Below are 19,078 nucleotides of genomic sequence, written 5' to 3'. Positions count from 1 at the left end.
CAAAACTCAGAACGCTAGCTCTAGCATAGGTTATGCGAGCATTGATGATTGTTGGTCTCAGGTAGTGTTGGGTCAAGAGCGAAAGAGGTACCTCAATCGCTCCGCTCATCTTATTGTGCGCGCTCCCGCACAGCCCACAGCAAAAAGAGGTAGCACGGAGTACTGCATACAGGAGCGATTGTGCAATGCGCTCCCAGGAGCGAAGTTTCGCACCACAAGGAGCGCTGCACACAAGAGCGATTGTGCGATGCGCTCCTACGAGCGAAGTTTTGCACCACAAGGAGCACCACAGGTGGATTCAAATGTCAATTTTTACACATTTATGGAAATTATATTAAATTTAACACATTTATGGAAATAGATTTTTTTGTAATATTTAAAATATTCTTAAAATATTTCGTTTTGCACGAAACAGTAAAAATATATATTTTCTAGGGATTCTAAAGCCTACGGTACATTATGCGTAAACTCAAAAAGTTTACGCTTGATTTGGAGGGGAAGGCACCAACTCTACGTCAAAAAGTTTGTAGTTCCGAGAGCTACACTTTGTAGCGTAAACTTTTGACGGATGAATTTTTAAGCAGAGTAAAAGTAAAACACATGAAAAACGAAGTAACTATCTAATATTCAATAAGGAATATTTGGCACTTTTGAAACATTTCCATAAATGCGTTAAAATTGGTATTTTAATCCAATTGTGCTGCTCCTTGTGCAGCGAACTTTCGTTCCGGGGAGCGCATCGCACAATCGCTCCTACGTGCTGAGTATAATTTAGAGAGCGAGGGTGGTGCGCTCCGCTCTTGCAAAAGAGCTACTTGACCCAACACTAGTCTCAGGGTAGTTCTATTTTATTGTTCAAGGCTTATTTTTACCACGTAGCCAGGATAATCAGTCCTTGTAGCTAGTGGACGTTTCGGATGGGATGTGATACCCGGTCCTGTCTTGTGGAACCGGCGCCGTTTATCACATATATGCCACAGGACCGCCCCGAATTTTGACCATTCTGCTGTGAGTATTTATTGTTTACTCGAAGAAAATAGTCCGTTGGGTAAAAGTGCAAATTTTGTAATTTAATTATTTTCGTTAAACCGAAAACTTGTTTTAAACGTTAATTTAAAAGGATACCTCGTTTAATCCTTATTATGCGGTCAGTCTCGTACACCGAAAGTCGTGGATCGAATCTTATCTGAATGTTTCTCGTAGGAATGGTTCTAATTCGAGCTAATAATAAATTGAGTAAGGCATCCATTACCTAGTAAATGCTTAGGCCAAGAAGAAGAGTAGTTGAATTGATTCCACCATCTGCTCTGTATTGGTTTAGGTGCTTGGCAAGAAGCTATCATCAGTGTTCATATGTTCAGACTGTTAAACTAACTTACAACTGTACAAACGTTCATGAATCAATGAGAATGAAATGGATATGAAATGATTTAAAACATAAATTACAAGACCCTTTCAATAAATACTATGAAAACTCTTTTCGATCGTTTAAAAACCAGCCGGGGAATCAAATTTTCAATACTTGCCAATACTGTTTTTGAAGGTCAAGAGTGTGCTCCACAGTTTGCAAATGTTCTCGAAAAGCTCACACACGACGTAATGAGCGTTAACGAAAAAGGTTTACGACTGCTGAATATTCATAAGTAAACATACAAATTTGTCAGTGGCCAACCGTGTATTCTGCGTTTGCAGCAAGAGAAGACGCATACAACGCTCGCATGGAACGGTGTGCTAGTTATTAGTGACATTGATGATACGCGAACACACAGGAAATAAAAATGATAAATGAACAAAATTTCTTTCATCATTTAGCTTTCATATCAGCGGCAGAACGGAAATGATTTTTTTTCTAGTACGATCATTGCAATGATCGGTTCATTGATCGTTAATGTACGTGTCCTGTGACTAAGTTTTCCTTAGTGCCGTTTACCTCGCAGCATCCAACACGCTCTGTTATCCTTGAACCTACGTCACTAGTGGTAACGGAACTTGTATACATATGTCCGAAGGCATGATGACATTGACCGTGCACGAGGTAACATGCGCGCAAAGGCTTCGGTTGCTTTTCATCTTATTGCGTACGCACGCGCCTTTTTGCAGTGATTTACGGATGCGTAGTTGCGCTACCGTCGACATCTCTCCATCGCTAAACGGTATGGCAGAATCGCATGGCATCAATTAAGCTGCACCAGCATCAGCATGATTCAACGTTAGCCGTTCATTGTAGCACCGTTTACATGGCGACAACGGCCCATCCCAGGTGTGCGATCACGGATGCGGTAGGGAACATTTGAGGCGGGACGAGAACGCAAGCCACGCTGCATTACGTGGATATAAAATTATAATTTTTCTCAGATCACAGATTAGTTCGATTTGTTTCGTCGAGTGAAACTGAACACGGAATTACGCCGCTGCGTGAAGTGTTTGTGTGCTAACCGAGTTACCGAGTGGCTGACAGAAAACGTGGTATGAATATTGATCTGTGTTAAAAAAAATAGTTTGTGAAACATTTGGCCGAAGATTTAAGAGGGAAAATGATACAGTGTACACGATCGGTCTGGTACTTATGCTGTTAAACTTGTTAGATTGCAGATTTGATAGATCTCGTTTTTAAGGGATGCTTTTACAATTTTATTGTGATCATAAATAGCTAGTGCGCTAAGTCAACTAGTCGACTACCGTTTTACGGTACAAAGGAACACTTTTCCAACAATTGTATCTAAACCAGTGCAATAGGCGATGGTTCATTATCATTTAATTGATTTTACATCGCTGACGTTCGAGAGTTATGAATGTTTCATTCTACGCGTTGTTAATGTTAATTTATTGCTGTATAAATTAATGTCATCTGTGACATCTTTATGTTTTCGCATTTAGATCGCGATCGTTTCAGATTAACAATTATAACTTTTATTAACGTCATCAAAACATTAGCATGTTTTAATAGTTACAAACTTTGTTGTTCTTTGGGTACTAGAACCCTTGTAGAATATCATATGACTACTACTAAGCCACTAGCTGGGCTAGTACAGTAATAGTATACAAAGTAGAAACGAAACTGGTATAATGTCAATAATGATTTTATATCCTAGAGGAGAGCAATTCAAAGCAATTAGACTAAATCTTGAACCATTCCCGTAGGCGCAAAATGATTCTCGCTTGCATATATTACGCTATGACGTTTTTATCTGCTTTCAATTAAACTTGTATAAGCTAGATTTTTCTAGACCATAACGAGATTTATCTCGTTAGTGGTGAAGAGAAAGGGAAAGTTTAGTAATTTCCAATCACTTTTAAAAATAAACTCCAGATGTTTATGTTAGTTTGGCAAAGAAAATGATGATTTTTCATACACTACCATATTACTAGAATTAATGAATCATTTTTGAGTAGAAGCTTTTTTGTAGTTACTTCCTTGATTTCGCCTCGCTTTACAGTCGATCCATTAGTATTAGCAAATTACGCACTGTTTTGCGTTTGAATCATGTAACGGTACACGCATAATTTGCTCTCAAGTTAGTCATCAGCATCACAACAAACCGAGGGAAAGTGGAAACAATGCTTCGAACAACACAATTTTTCCCTTGTTTAATGTTTAGTGCTTATATTGTTGCTGATTGTTTTCGTTTTCCCACGCTCGACAAAACACGCCCGCCACCTGCAGCTGATAATGGGCAACCGGTCGATCGCGTTGATCGTGCTGATCGCATGTGTTTGCACTCCTCAAGTGCAGACGTTGGATTTGGGCGGTTTGTTCAAAAAGACGGGTGACGTCGCCAAGGTGGCAGCCAAAACGGCGAAAGGTGTGGCCGAGAGTATACCGCAGATATTTTCACCAGAACAGCTCCTGGAGTTTAGTAAGCAGTCGATCATTGGTCTGCCGGCGGAAGCGATTGCCGCCACGATCAATCAAATATGTGAGTCAAGACAATGGAATAATGATCGTTGGGTGGATTTTTGAGAATAAACTGATAGCAATATGATAATTATATTTCATCCGATTAAGGCTCTGTTGCGCTACTGTCGAATGCGACCGCGTCCGAGAATACGGTCAACATAACGGACATGAACTACATCCTGATGACGGAAGACAATAACGTGACGATTCCGCTTTTAGAGTCGGACGATCTTTGGAAGAACGAGCTTTTCAACAAATCGTACGATACGGTCATATTGGTTACCGGATGGACGTCGAACGTGAACGAACCGAATCGGGCCATCGATACGATCTACAATGCGTATAAGGCACGTGGCGGATACAACTTCGTTGTTATAGATACAGCCGAGTATGTGGACACGCTTTACACTTGGTCCGCGTTCAACACGAACGATCTTGGCCAAGGTTTGGCGAACGGGTTGAAGGGATTGATCGAGTACGTGCCTCTGGAGAAGATTCACCTGATAGGTAAGCGGTCGTAGAAATGACTACTCACTCGCACAGCTACAGCTAGTTCCCGTTTCATAGGTCACAGTTTGGGTGCACACATCGTTGGTGCTGCTGGACGATACTTCCAATACAATACGAACAAAACGATTCCCCGCATCACGGGATTGGATCCTGCGAATCCTTGCTTCAATGAAGGAGAATCGCTGAGTGGCATTCAGCGGGGAGATGCCGATTTTGTGGACATCATTCATACCAACGCTAAGGTTTTGGGCAAGCGTGATCCAATTGGAGATGCCGATTTTTATCCCAATGGGTGCGATATCCTTTCGGTTGAATTCTTACGAAAAGATTGTATTAATCGTTTAATGTTTTTTTAGCGTTGTTTCTGTCCAGCCCGGATGCATAGATCCAGCATGTACGTATATACGAAATGTTATCAAAGTTAAATTGTCTAAATTTGTTCATTATTTATTCCTACAGGTTCTCATAAGCGTGCCTGGGAGTTGTATGCTGAGACGGTGTATCCTGACACCGAAAAGAGCCTGTTGGCTGTGAAATGCAATTCGCTGCTTTCGCTCACTACAGGTGGTTGCGTTGGTAATCCGGTCCCTCTTGGCTTTGGCTGTCCCAAAACAGCTAAAGGAAACTTTTTCCTGAAGACAAACGACAAATCACCATTCGCTTTGCCTTCGTAACCGTGTTAAACGGGTAATGTTGATTGAGGTACCACGCTTCCCCTTTATTGTTGTTTAGTATTACTGCTACAGCCCACGTTATGGAATGAAGTTTTTAGATTGTTGAACTTTTGCTTCAAAATGAGAAGTTTGTATGTAAGCAAAGCTAATTGAAATAAATTGAATTGGCAAAAAACGCGAGAAAAATGTGTTTTGGTTTAAGTTGGCACCATTGTAATAAGTACGATGCGCGAAGCGTTGCTAACAACGTTGGATTATGAATAGTAAGCACCACGTGGTTTGAGATTTCTCTCCTTTCTCTTTTTAACGCTACAACCTTCGAAGTCTTGGACCGCTATTGCTTATACGTAGAAACAGTCTGAATGGGATTTTCTATCAATTCTGTCGTGTGAGAAACCAGCACTCATTACCATTATATCATCAAGCCTGTCCGGTATTTATTTTCAACAAAAATCCCAATTACTTTTTTGCTCTAGGTAATTCTAAATCATCATTCTTCCCTACACTTTGCATCGTAACGGTCATTAAAATAATTTTAAATTCAAATTGAAATGTTTCGTCTGGCAGTTTGAAATTAATTTCAAGTCGTTAAGCGCACGTTATATCCGAAGGTCAGAAAGTGACATTTGGGTTTGTTTTCGATTGACCGGCAAAAGTAAATAAATTTCTTCCTGAAGCTAGTGAGCAAATTCTTTAGCTTCTAGGAAAAAAGGATACTAATTCGTCTTGATTTTGCAAATATTCCAGTTTGTGTAAAAGTTTTCATTGCACGCTGTGGTACTGTTTACCACCGAATGTAAGTGAAGTGATATAAAAACAAATGCCAGTAGTTTTAAGCTAGCTTTTGTTTTGTTTCAGCTACGGGACTTCAAGAACAATCTCCGTTGACTAGTTGACCATCTAAATTCTGATAACATGGAAGTCGCTTCGCCGAACAATGATCATTTGAGTAAGCGTTGGAATCACTTGCGGAAAATTCTTGAACGATCTGGTCCATTCTGCCATCCTAACTTTGCCGCCTCTTCAGAAACTCTAGAATTTTTGCTGAATACTTGCAAAATTCTCGTAATTGGTATGCATGGCCATCGTTATGCATGTTCAAAAGATGATATGTATCCTTATGACAATCGTTACAGGTGCCGGAGGATTAGGATGTGAGCTATTGAAAGATCTGGCCTTAATGGGCATCCGTGATATTCACGTAATTGATATGGATACGATCGAGCTTTCGAATCTGAATCGGCAGTTTTTATTCAGAAGAACGGATATCGGCCAATCGAAGGCACATTGTGCGGCGGCTTTCATTAATGGTCGCGTTCCGGGGTGTGTCGTTACACCACACTTTTGCAAAATTCAGGACTTTGATGCTTCCTTCTATCGGCAGTTTCATATCATTGTGTGTGGTTTGGATTCAATTGTAGCTCGTCGGTGGATCAATGGTATGCTGATATCAATGCTGGAATATGAAGAAGATGGTTCAGTGGATGAGACCTCCATCATTCCTCTGATTGACGGTGGCACGGAAGGCTTCAAAGGAAATGCTCGTGTGATTCTGTCCGGAATGACGGCTTGCATAGATTGTACGTTGGATCTGTTTCCACCGCAGGTAAACTATCCACTTTGCACAATCGCCAATACACCAAGACTACCTGAGCACTGCATCGAATACGTAAAGATTATCCAATGGCCAAAGGAAACTCCTTTCGGCGTGGATATCGTCCTCGATGGTGATGATCCCCAACATGTGAATTGGGTGTACGAGAAGGCACAGGAAAGAGCAAATAGCTTCAACATAACAGGATTGTCGTATCGCTTGGTGCAGGGAGTGCTGAAAAATATTATTCCAGCCGTTGCTAGTACCAACGCTGTGATTGCGGCTGCCTGTGCCACGGAAGTATTTAAGATAGCTTCGAGCTGCTGTGAACCGTTGAACAACTACATGGTGTTCAACGATGTGGACGGAATCTACACCTACACGTACGAGGCCGAAAAACGCTCCGACTGCTTAGCCTGTAGCCAAATACCAAGACCGGTGGAGGTTGCTGATCCAAATGGTATGACATTGCAGGATCTTATTCAACACTTGTGTGACAATCCGGAGTTTCAAATGAAAAGTCCAGGATTGACCGCTGTGCTAGAAGGAAAAAACAAAACACTATACATGAGCACGGTGAAGAGCATCGAGCAAGCTACAAAGGGAAACTTGACGCTGTCTCTCAACGAGCTTGGACTGAAGGATGGCCAGGAAATAATGGTCGCCGATGTCACCACACCGAATACGATCCTTATTAAGCTCAAATTTCAACCGAATGAGGTCGAAATGGCATGAGAAGTAATGGTGGATTTTAAAAACGTTAAATTCAGCATTAAATAGCATACAAAATGTAACGCATCAATAAAATTGGTTTTCAAATACGCATTCAAATTTTTAAAGATTTTCATTATATAATATTATAAAATTAATAATTAATAATGTAGTAATAGTTTATACTACTCCGTTGATGACGTATGGTGAATTACAAATTATATGATGTACATTTTATGAATAACAACAACGCTTTAATATTCGGTACCAGTTGTAGCCCCTATGTGCGCAGCATGTGACTGTTAGTTGTAGCAACGATCTGTTTCCATGGCAACGCAAACAAAAACAAATGCATTGCTCACAAAAGCTATACGAATTTGCTTAGTTTCCGGTTCAAGGTTGAGCGTGCCAGAGGGATAGTTTTACTCCAAAAATGGATTGGAAGCATCTTTTGTCGTTGTCACCGCATAATTTAGATGACGTCCGCAAAGATGGCGCAGCGCTGGAAATCGCCAATTTGTCCACCGACATTAAGCTGGACAGCAAAAGTAGCAAGAAATTGTTCCGTTTGGCACAAGTGGCGTTGCGTTTCCGGAATGAACAGGTAGCGTGACCCTTTGGTCACCTAATATTTCTGTTACAGTAACATTTTTATTGCGTTTTTATCTTTTAGGTGAGACAGTTAAAACAGACGCTAGTGGAAGGTAAAGATGATTTCGGAAGTCAGGAGCGGCTGAAGGAATGGAAAAGAACCATCGAAAAGCTGGAGCTGGAACGCCACACCCTTCGAACGAAGCTGAAGGACGTGACGGAAGAGAACACCAAGCTGCAGGCAAAGCTTGCCGAAGGACTCCATGTCGGCGGTGGCAGTGAGGGTGAAGATTCGCCCGATGCTTTGTCGGAGATCGAAAGGCAGCAGGAGCTTTATAACAATATCAGTATGAAGAATAAGCACATCAAGCGGTTACTTCGCGATATTGATGATCTGGAAAAAAGAAACAGCTTTCAGGTCGATACCATCAATGGGTTGCAAGTGAGCTTAAACGATGCGACGCTTAACATAACGGCCCTGACACATCAGTTTGAAGAACTGCAATTGCGTTCGAAAGACCAGCAAGAATTGAACGGGAAGCTGAACGAAAAGCTTCAACTAATGGAAGGCGAGCTAATGAATATTTGTGACGAAAAGGAACACTTGCTGGAGGAGCTTAGTAAGACCAGTAAGCTACATGCGGACCAGGTTGCCGAATGGGAGGATCAATTTGATCTGCGCGAGAAGCAGCTGAATGAGTTACAGGATCGGTACGATGATCTGTTGAGCCAGTTCCCGGGCATAGATATAGAGGCTGAACGACGAGAGTACAAACTAATGATGGAACGGCTCGAGGAGAAGGATGAAATAATTGTCGATTTGGAGCAAAAGATTTTGACGCTTTCGAAAGAAATCCACCGTTCGACGGAAGTGATGAACCGGATCAGCGAGGAGAAAGAGCGAGCGGGACAGGAAAAGCATCAGGAAAGCCATTGCTGCCAAGAGTATCGGATGCAGCTGGAGAAGGTTAGTGGGCGGTGTCGCGAAATGCAGGATATTCTGGCTGACGTTGAGGAGGATAATCGGTTGAAATCACGCCAAGCTGTAGAAGCAATAGAAGCACTAAGACGGTACGAAAATGGTGAAGAAGGGCTGGCCACTGCACTGAAGAAAGTGAATCGCTTGCAGGAGAGGGTAAATTCCCGGGACAAACAAATTCGTCAGCTGATTGCGGAGATCAATCTGGCCAACGAGATCGCTATCGAAAATAGTGTGCTACGGTATGAAGAATATTTTTGGATACTTGGACACACCATATTTAACATGTTCAGTAAAAAATACTTCTTTGTTTTTTCTTTCAGAAAACGGTTAGGCATAGATGATGATGAAGTTGTCGCAACGAGTTCTATACTGGCGAAACAGAAAAAGATCTCTAAAGTGAATGAGCGTTTAGCACTAAAGCTTCGTGCTTCGGAAGAGATGCGATTGCAGTTAAAGTTGGAAAAAAATGACCTCAAGTAAATGTTTGCTTTCAGGTTTACTTTATCTTATAATAATTTTCTTTTTTAAAATGGCAATCCGTTTTTCAGACGAAAGTTGGCTACATTAGCGCAGGATACAAATAGAAAAGCAAAAGAAAATAGCAACGAGCCGGTTGGTGATAAACCAACACCATCATCTCCTTCTGGTCATAGTATGGCAGAAGAACACGGTATAATTTCCTCGATCACTGACGTACATGCTGTAAAGTTTTGTGAGAAATGCTTGAAACAGTACAACGTGCAAGATAGTATGAAACACTGCAAGGCGTGCATATTTCGGCACAGCTTCAATTACTGTGACAAGTGCGTTGGACAGTTGAAAATGAATTTTGACGATGAAGGCACGAACGATGCGGCACACACTAATAGCAACGACGATTCCAATAACTATCATCGTATCGTGGAGTTGGAAAAACAATACCTTACGGTAATGGAGGAGAACGAGAATCTGCGTGATGGAATGCATGAAATTTTAGAAAAACTTCGTGAGTATGATGCAATGTCGGATCAGCTTACGATCGATAAGGATACGTTAGAGAAGTTGCTAAACGTGCTTAGTGTGCGACCGATGTCCGGCTGGCATAGCGGTATGCGATTACCGAACGATTTACTGGCAGCTCGAGAGCGGGATATGCTATTGAAGGAACGTTTGACCATAGTGGATCCGGATGCAAGTGGACGGAAAAGCAAGAGCGTCCAGTCGACGGAGAGTGTGAACGATTCTGGTAATGTTTGCAACGAGGATGATAATTCGGAATCCCTCGATCGACTGGAACCGGAGCAGCTAGATTTTAGTGAACAGGTTTTGCTGAAAGCGGTGGAAATCGATCGTCTGATGGAAAAAAACGAACAGCTTCGAAAGGAAAATGAGCGTCTGCTGGTGGTGCAGGACGAATTGCACGTAACGCAAAAGCTGTACAACGAACTGCTACACATTACCCGCGCTTCTGAGAGTGAAAAGGATCGACTGCTTGTTCAAACGGTCGATCGATTAAAGGATATTGAATCGGGCGTTTGTACGTTACAGCGAAAGGTGGATTTCTTAAAAGCGGACAACGACAACCTGCACAACTCTTTGCGCCAGATCAAGAGTGAACATTTAAATTTGCTGCACGATCTACGGTTGGAACTGGCAAGGAAAAGTACCGAGCTGAAACAAACGCAAGCGAGTGATACTAACAAGCAGGATTCGTTCGACTCGATCGATAGCGATCTGATCGAGAAGTTGGAGAGCGAACTGGTGCGCATGAAATTTGAGGCGACAAATATTTATAACATATTTTTGAAGAACATGCAAGTGGTGGACAAGGATCAATTGCCCGACATAGATTATAGCAAATTAAACCAATTGAGCATAGTGGATAACAATTTGACGGTAGAGTTTATTACCAAGGAAGAGTACAGGCGTATGAAGGATCGTTTGAATGAGTTGGAGCGTGAATTAAATCGTGAACTGGTCAAAAATGGTCATCTAGAGGAGCTGTTAAAAGTGTCCAACGATCAAATCCGATCGCAACAGTCCCTTATTTCAAAGTATTCAGAGGAAGAAGTAAGCCTTCGCCATCTGGTTGTTGATCTGCAAAGTGAATCAAATGAAAAGTATTTATTAGCTCGCGCAAACAAAGAACTAGAGCTCGGTAAGTAAAAGATAATGATTATTGTGTTGAAATGAAGTTAACATAATATCCCCGTTGCAGTACGTGAGCAGGAAGAAAATTTAAAACTGGAGAATAACAAAATGAAGCAAAAACTGTTGCAAAAAATGGAAGAACATGATAACCTTAAGCAACGATACGAGCAACAAGAACAAGAAATTGGTACCCAACAGAAAGACAACAAGCTCAAGATAAGGTACGTATATAGGGAATTGCTTTAAAAATTATGTTTAACTATTTCTGTACATTTCAACATTTTTCTGTAGGTATTTGAAAAAAAGCTTGCAGCGCCTGACGACGAGTAACCACACCTATCTACCGACGTTTGCAATTCCGGAGTTCATTAAGATGTACACACAAGTAATGGAATTGCGTGAAAGTTTAGCAGAGCAGCAACGGAAACAACAGAATCAAATTCGGGATGAAGAATACGAGCGAATATTTGCGAAATTAAAGGAAAATATAGAAGGGAATCATATACAGGACAAAATCAATGTAAGTAGTTTAACTCGATGAGCGTAAATGTAATATTATTGATCAGCGATCTTTTTCCTAATTTCAGTTAATTAAGTTCGAAAGTCAAAGTGAGTATTTGACTAGACAGTTGATACTATGCCAGGAACAGGCCGATCAGTTGCAGCGGGAAAATAAACAGCTACGGTTGAATGAAATAGACAGCACGAGACACTGGGACACGCTCGAGCTGTTGTTTGGCGAAGAAGCAGCAGCCCAACGATTGCGCAAGGATCAGGATAAATACTTTGATAAAGCGGTGCAAGTAGCTGTTGGTAAGCGGTAGAATAGTCGATCAAAACAAAAGCTTTGGCTTAATGAAACTTTTCGGAAAATTGCAGAAACATCCTCCAAGTGTATTAACACGATTCCGATAATAGATGATACATTTGGAGAAGCACCGCCAAGAAGAAGTTCATCCGGTGATACGATAAACGATTACGACGATAGAAGTGAACGAAATCAAACCATAGCGGTAGACGATGAACAGTCGGCCAAGCCTGTTCAAACCGTAGCCCAAAAATCTCTCGAGTCTCAGCTTAAACAGGCAATGATGTTAGCTTCCACCAGAAGTGCGCTTCTGTTGGAAGCCGAAAGTCGACTCTCCGAGTGTCAGGGAAGAATAAGGCTGCTGGAGAAATCGCTGGAGGAGAAAGATGGTTTGCTTAGGCAACAAACACAATCACCAAGCGTTGCAAAGCAAGATCACGTGGAAGACAGTATTCTTAGTGTAAGTTTAAAAAACAAGTCATAAGACGGAAAGTTAATGTGATTGTGTTTCTTAGTCTACTATAGGTTCGCTGCAGAATCTGCTACTTGAAAAGGATACAACATTATCGAGGTACCAAGAGTTGCTCAAATCGGAACGTAACGAGCATTCGCAGGTGTACGATGGAAATATGGCCCAAATAAGAACCCTCAAGCAAACGATCGACGACCTGGAGCAGAAACTTTACGATAAACAGAAGGAGTGTGACAATATCTCAACCCAGCTCAGTGACATAAATCGCCTTAAAGCGCTACAGGAAAGCGTTCCGGAAAAGGCCAGACCGATAGAAGAGGATGTAACCGTGCCGGAAGCTGGTGCAATGGTTTACACGGACAAACTAATTGAAAACATTTATGAAATTGACGAAAAGAAAGAGCGCGAAATTCAAGATCTTCATGTACAGGTGAAAATGCTGGAATGTAACGTGCAGGAGCTGGAAAATGAAAACAAGCGACTGCAGTTACAGCTGCGAGAAGCGAATGGTCGGGAGAAAAGGAGCGAAAAATTGCTGCGAGAAAAGGACATTGAGTTGGCATCGCTGAACGATCGGTTAACTAAGGAAGCAAAAGATTTACGCGAATTTACTGAAACGATCGCAAGCGCACAGGAGATTGAACAGCTAAAGGAAATGCTTGAAGAGAAGGATCGGCACATACAGGATCTCACGGAAACGCTGTCACAATTTCATGAAGATCAACGCAGCTTTATGAATGATACTTCGCTACATTCTGCAGAACAGGTGTCCCAGTTGAGTGCGGATTTGAATCGCAGTGAGGCTAGCAATCGGGTGCTGAAGACACAAATCGAAGCACTGAAAAGGCAGATCGTTAGCATACAGCAGCGGGAGAAACAATCGCGTGATCTGGTAAAAACGCTGAAAAATCAACTAATAAAGCGGCCCGTCATTGCGATGAAACCGGATCGTATGTCAACTCCGCGGGAAGATCAACTAGCGCGCCGTGTACAGCTGCTGGAAACCGAACTACTAGATACGAAAGATGAGCTACGGAAACAGACAGTGATAAACGAAAATCGGCGAGCAAAAACGGCAGCCGAGTTGGATCTGTGGAACAAACAGAAACGTTGGCAGCAAATGGCGGAACGGTTAAAGGTGCAGCTGAAGGAGCGGGAAGTGGAGTTGGAAAAGTTAAAAGTTCACTTCAACACTGCCAAAACGACGATCGCTCGAATGGATCGTGATCGCACGCGGTTAAGTAGTGGCGGTACGGGCGCGAACACTGCTGCTAGTGCAACACTGCTGGACAATAAGTATCAACCTTCGGGATCACCTGACCAGTACTGCAGCACGGATAGTACGATTTCGGAGGATACCAGCACCACGACCACGACACAAATGTTCACACAAAACAGTAAAGAGATCATCGATGCGCTCAAGAGCCGGATCGAATCGCAACAGCGAAGAATTATTGCTATGGAGCTGGATAGAAAGGTGAGAATTTACACTTTCAGGTGCTGATATTCGAATTTATCGTTTCATTTTTTTGTATGCAAAGGGTTCCAATACGGTTGCGCATGAGCTGGAAAAGATGCAAGAGAAGCTATGCAACATGGAAGCGCAGAATGTGCGTCTGGAAGCTAAGACATTACAGCTTCAGCTCGACAACGACATGCTGCGACAAAGTGATGAATCTGAACGATTGAAGCGACAGATCAAACATCTAGAAGAGTAAGTTTAATTCGTTTAATTATACATTTGGCAGAAATGCTTTTAAAACAGGCTAATTATTTTCACGTCATAACTTTGTCGTTAAGCTAAGAAATGTACTATCAACAACAAATCTTTACTAAGTTGTTGAAATGTTTATGCCTAATACGCAACCGGTTGTACGGTTCGATCACGCGGGAATTCCCACACGTTGGGGAAACACGCAAGCTGGTTTTATTTGCGGTCTGCCGTTGATCACTCAATGTTGTTTATCTTGTTCGTTTGTTTGTTTGTTTTTTTTTGGATCTGTGTAATTTAAAGCCCTACAAAAGCGGAACAAGTTTTCTTTAATTTTAATACACGTACTATGTGTTTTTTCTCGTAAGGTACGTTATCGCACTAAAGGAAGAGATCGCTAAAGCAACGGCCGGTTGTCCCGAGTCTATCAACTTCGAGAATCTTTGCGTACGATGTAGTCGACGGAGCGGTCAGAATGATCTAGTCGAGCGTAACGCTAATCTAGAGCAAACCGTACTCACCCTGAAGCGCATGATCGAAAAGCTCCGAGTCGAAAACAAACATCTTAAAGAACACCGCAATAGGGAACGTGCGGCTAATGCGGAATCGCATAGCAACCCACCGAATGAAACGATTGCCAAGGAGCTGTATGATCGACTGAAGAGGGAGCACGAAAAACTACAGCAAAATCTCACGGAGGCTCTCAACAAGGTGTCTGTGCAACAGGTGGAAATAGAACTTCTGTCGAGCGTTACGTGCACCCGTTGTAAGGTACGATGCAGTGGAGAATCGACGGCGGTCGGGACGAATCGTGACGAGGCGGCTGCGGATGAAGCGCTAAAAGATAAGCTGGAGAAGAAAAGTCAGCTGCTGGAAAAGGCGAAAATTCTTCTCCAACGTGCAGCGGCGAAGGAACGGTATCTGAAGGAGCAAATTGATCTGCTACGGCGTAAATGTTCCGATTTGCAGAATGTACCCGTTATAGATGAAATAAGTGAGTAAGGAAGTAGGATGTTTCGTTCAAGATCAATCGTCTATTTATGGTCGTGCTGCGGTTTAGTAAGAGTAGTAATAATGTAGGGTAAAACAGAACAATTTAAAATCGTGAAAAAATATACATGTCAACAAAACTGATCACTTACTAACTGGTGCCGCCTGCTGCCAAGGACCGATTGCGGGATGCTGTATTGTGTAATTGTAAATTAAAGATAAATTTCTTGCTGATGCCCATATACAGACGAATCTTTTATATGGAAGCATCACGTGCCAAAGGCAGCTTGGTAAGGCCAAAAAGCTTAGGATGTTTTGACGGATGCAGGAATCTTTGGCAGTCCGAACTCGTCAACCAGTATTCCATCCTTGTTAGTGACACTGTCCGCTCCCGGTTCCTTGTCGGGGGCTTCTGGAGCTTTCACTACATCGTCCAGATAGCTGGCATCGTCATCGAGCGCGATCTCATCACCGAGCGCATCCAGCTCAGCTTGCAGCTCGTCATCATCCAGCTCCGGCATGCCGTACGTTCGGCCCATCGCTTCCTGCACTTCGTCCGCCTGCTCCAGCATGTCCGCCATATCGTCCTGTATGTCTTCGATCTCCTCGATGTTAATCTTCTTGAACTCTTTCTTCATCGACTTCATGCCATCCTTCATAGCGGCTACCGTCGCTTGAGTATCCTTCAGCGTTTGATGGGCAAAGTTTGCCTGCTCCATGTTGAATGACTGGTTCCGCAAATTTTCCACCTGGCTCTCGTACTGTTTGCGTTGCTTCAGCACACGCATGGCCTTTTGTTTGACGGCGTTCTTCGCCGGACCTTCGCGCATCTTGGCCATTTGGTCTTTATACTTCCGCAGTTCGTTATCGAGCGTCTTTATTTTGCCTTCGATTGTCTCCGCCCGTGCATCAACCTGCATGATGGATGGTGTGAAAAGGAAAGACGGTAGGGTGAGTCATCCGCCTGAAATAAATGCATGCATAGCTTCTTACACCGCTGATACAATCACTGATGCTTGGGCCCGGTTCTTTAGGTTTCGATTTTCCGAATAAACGGTTCATTTTGTACTGCTTTGTAGAACGAAGAGAGAAAAGATTGACGAATTAGTTTTAACCGTGTATCGCGTTTTCGTCTTTCCGCACAACAAAAGAGGCACGAATGAAGGTTGTTTGTTTGTATACTTCAAAGCCTGGAAATGGCAGGTTCGATCATAGCACGGTTTCTGTTCGACCAATTGATGTGCAAGCTGTCATACGGCTGTCATGTGAATATCCCGGTGAAAATACTACGCTAGAAGCAAGCTACATTGAATTTCAATTTGCACGTTAATTCGAACGAAAAGGTTTAGGAAGTTATCTGGAAAAATAACTTTATGATCCCTACATGAAATAATCTGAACATCGAAACACCAATTCGATCGAAAAGACTTTTGATAATCGCGTAAAACGCTTATTTTTTCCGTTTTCAATTTAATTATCATTAAAAAAGGAACCAGTCTTCCATTTTCAAATGGTTAAAAGGGAAAACACTTTATTGAAAAATATTTGTATGTTTCAGTATGTTAAATGGGAGAGCATCATTTAAGCCCAGTGTTATATATTTTAAGAATGCGAGGAACTAAAAGCCCCATCCAGTAAAAAAAATTCAATACAATCCCCGCACTTACCAGATCTGTGTTCAAGATACCAATATCTGTATACGATTAGATTGAATCAAATGAATGTTCTTTTTATTCGATATCAATACTATAGTTACTTTTACTAACATACATATTTTCTGACCCTTTTGGCATCAATCTTGCTGCTGCTGTTGCTAATCGGACATTTCATCTTGAATGTTCTGTGCTAGTAACATGGCTAGTTTGCTTGGTGGATCGCACAAGCACTGTGTTATTGTTTATTCCACGCGCAAATCAAACCGGGAAGTTAAATGATTTCAAACGAATGGTGACATTTTTCTAGCTGAATCACTACAAAACGCCAAACATCGGTTGGTGTACAAATGTAGCCACAGCTTCAGATAGCACGGGACGATTCCTTTTTGAATGGGCAATCCAAGTACGAATGAGAGAAACAATTATAATATGTAAGCGATTATTTACAATAAGTTGCATTGTTGCGTCTCCGATAGAGTGCATTTGGTTGGTTTTTTTGCGTTTGCTGCGTACTAGGATTGTTTTTTTAGTAGTATGATTTTTGACAACTGTTACATCCTGTTCTGACATTTCCGCAGCGTAGCACATTGCGATCGAGGCATTCTTTACCGATTAAATGTACTGCTGTATGTTGTTGTTGTGTGTGTGTATATATATATAATTTTATATATAGTTTTCATAATATAATTTCTTCGCACTTTGCATGCATCTAGGCTTATGCGCAAAGTGTTTACTAATCGTAACCGTGTAGTCGTATACATGTTCTCAAGTCTCTTGAAATTTTGGATTTTTCCATTCTTGTGTTCCGTAGTTTCTAAAAACGCATCATAGTTCCTGTTTTTTGCAACACGCTCGTCCAGGCATCCGAGCATTGTTTCGTATACATTGGTTTAACGCTTGATGTTTCTCGTTTTATTTTTAGGCTCGATAGTTTACTTGATCACTAGGGAGTGTATTAATGTGCATTAATGCTCTAGATCCCTCTCTCTCTCTTTCTCTCTAATTGGGGCCGATCATCCTGCTTCACTTAAGGTTGCATGCAAATAAGTTACGTTCATTACAATTGAATTGTGTTTATTTTGTTTTGGATTAATGACGATCAGCTAAGCGCGTATATCCTGTTCCCCGCATCACCACAGGGCTGCACTCGTATACATCGATTTCAGGTGGAGCTCTTAATGTTTGTTTTCCGTTTTTAGTATGCATGCTTCCAAAATGATGATGACCTGCTCGTTTGCTACTCGATGATATGATACTAAACTTTACATTGAATTTGATTTACATGTGCGGGATTGTTGTGGTTGATCCCGTCCTAAGACGATACGAAACTAAATAGAAAACGGCAAACTATCTTAATGACAAATGTAACAGACTATTCCAACAAAAAAGGAAAACACATATAAAATGAAGTTCCACCAGTGCTCTTCCGTCTTTCCAGCAATGTGCTTCGTAAAGTGTGAACACAGGAGCGCCGAATCTGTGTATCTTTCCTGCCTGCCGCTCCCGTAATACTGCTCCGGTATTCGAATTTTGTGTCGAAATACTGCCACCCTCCAGGCCTTTTTCTCTCTGGCATGCTGGGTTTGCGCCTGTGTTGTTGCAAGTCATTGTGCAAGTTGCAATTTGGCCGCTCATTTGAACAGCTGCAGTCAATACACCGAGTTGTGATGATCGTAGTTGTGCGCATGCAAGTAGGAGGGCATGGTTTGATTCAATTCGGACGCTCGGCGTCGTAGGGCCGCTATGCTGTGTCCTCGCCAAACATCGTCATCTCCGTCCGGGGTACCGGTGGACAAGCTCTGACAATTACCGATACCGTGCTGGTTGGGGCCGGGCTTTGTGTAAAAGATTGGTAACGGAATGAGTTAGTACAATTAGAGATAATTTATGCTACTTGTATAATGTTTTGATTATTATTTTATTATTTAGGAGCAAACAATCGCTCCGAAGCTCCAGTTTGTGCTTTGCCAAGTTTGAAAGTTTTTTCTTATGACTAAATAAAAGACGTTTACAGTTAAAATAGTGATCTTTGGCTGAGTATTTGTCAGTATTTTGTCTATAAAATAAAGAATATAAATATGTCAAGAATATGTGAATAAATATTCAAGTTAATCAATTCACAAATCGCCGGGAAATTTTAGGTTTACAACCGCAAAAAATTGTTTTGAGAATAATGTGTTCGGAAATAGCAAATTAAAGATCGTTATTTGTTGATATATTGCGCTAAAAAAATGTTCCAGAAACCTTAAACTTCGAGAAAATGGAAGAAACTGTTTTTTTTTTCAAACATACTGGCGTACTGTATATCTCCGCGAAAAAATGAAGCGTTTGACGATTATAAAAAGTATAAAA

General features: G+C 41.7%; 5 protein-coding genes across 12 annotated transcripts in view; 3 read left to right on the top strand and 2 right to left on the bottom strand.

The window, feature by feature from the left end:
* Positions 1-2,346: 2,346 nt before the first annotated feature.
* Positions 2,347-5,268, top strand: LOC125768880 (vitellogenin-1-like). Its single transcript, XM_049437141.1, has 6 exons — positions 2,347-2,466; positions 3,665-3,917; positions 4,007-4,405; positions 4,466-4,700; positions 4,765-4,802; positions 4,868-5,268. The coding sequence occupies exons 2-6, from the start codon at positions 3,671-3,673 to the stop codon at positions 5,080-5,082; spliced, it is 1,134 nt and encodes a 377-aa protein (XP_049293098.1). The 5' UTR covers positions 2,347-2,466; positions 3,665-3,670; the 3' UTR covers positions 5,083-5,268.
* A 109-nt stretch (positions 5,269-5,377) lies between these two features.
* LOC125768870 (nedd8-activating enzyme E1 catalytic subunit) lies at positions 5,378-7,499 on the top strand. The gene is made up of 3 exons (XM_049437124.1): positions 5,378-5,878; positions 5,941-6,154; positions 6,219-7,499. The coding sequence occupies exons 2-3, from the start codon at positions 5,998-6,000 to the stop codon at positions 7,409-7,411; spliced, it is 1,350 nt and encodes a 449-aa protein (XP_049293081.1). The 5' UTR covers positions 5,378-5,878; positions 5,941-5,997; the 3' UTR covers positions 7,412-7,499.
* Positions 7,500-7,820: 321 nt separating this feature from the next.
* LOC125767459 (centrosomal protein cep290) lies at positions 7,821-15,215 on the top strand. Its single transcript, XM_049434064.1, has 11 exons — positions 7,821-7,991; positions 8,061-9,199; positions 9,281-9,436; positions 9,488-11,097; positions 11,158-11,311; positions 11,382-11,610; positions 11,678-11,903; positions 11,970-12,358; positions 12,414-13,847; positions 13,912-14,084; positions 14,450-15,215. The coding sequence occupies exons 1-11, from the start codon at positions 7,821-7,823 to the stop codon at positions 15,081-15,083; spliced, it is 6,315 nt and encodes a 2,104-aa protein (XP_049290021.1). The 3' UTR covers positions 15,084-15,215.
* LOC125768913 (charged multivesicular body protein 5) lies at positions 8,019-16,275 on the bottom strand. Of its 5 annotated transcripts, XR_007418973.1 has the most exons (4): positions 16,065-16,275; positions 15,224-15,985; positions 10,850-11,036; positions 8,019-8,372 (listed from the first exon to the last, which is right to left on the bottom strand). XR_007418973.1 is itself a non-coding variant. In XM_049437234.1 (2 exons), the coding sequence occupies exons 1-2, from the start codon at positions 16,131-16,133 to the stop codon at positions 15,377-15,379; spliced, it is 678 nt and encodes a 225-aa protein (XP_049293191.1). In that variant the 5' UTR covers positions 16,134-16,275; the 3' UTR covers positions 15,096-15,376. The 5 variants fall into 5 exon arrangements, 1 of the variants encoding a protein (XP_049293191.1); XR_007418975.1 differs by lacking the exon at positions 10,850-11,036; XR_007418972.1 differs by lacking the exon at positions 8,019-8,372 and having other exon boundaries at positions 10,816-11,036.
* Positions 16,276-16,779: 504 nt separating this feature from the next.
* LOC125768875 (homeobox protein orthopedia) overlaps positions 16,780-19,078 on the bottom strand; it is a 38,498-nt gene continuing 36,199 nt past the window's right edge. For all 4 annotated transcript variants that reach the window (XM_049437129.1, XM_049437133.1, XM_049437131.1 and 1 more), the window contains one exon: positions 16,780-18,561. In XM_049437129.1, coding sequence (XP_049293086.1) covers positions 18,376-18,561 — 186 coding nt within the window. In that variant the 3' untranslated portion in view covers positions 16,780-18,375. The remainder of the gene's footprint in view (positions 18,562-19,078) is intronic.

Source organism: Anopheles funestus, chromosome 3RL (genome assembly GCF_943734845.2).
Source record: "Anopheles funestus chromosome 3RL, idAnoFuneDA-416_04, whole genome shotgun sequence".
NCBI classification, from domain to species: domain Eukaryota; kingdom Metazoa; phylum Arthropoda; class Insecta; order Diptera; family Culicidae; genus Anopheles; species Anopheles funestus.
This window is presented reverse-complemented; position numbering and strand designations above follow the sequence as displayed.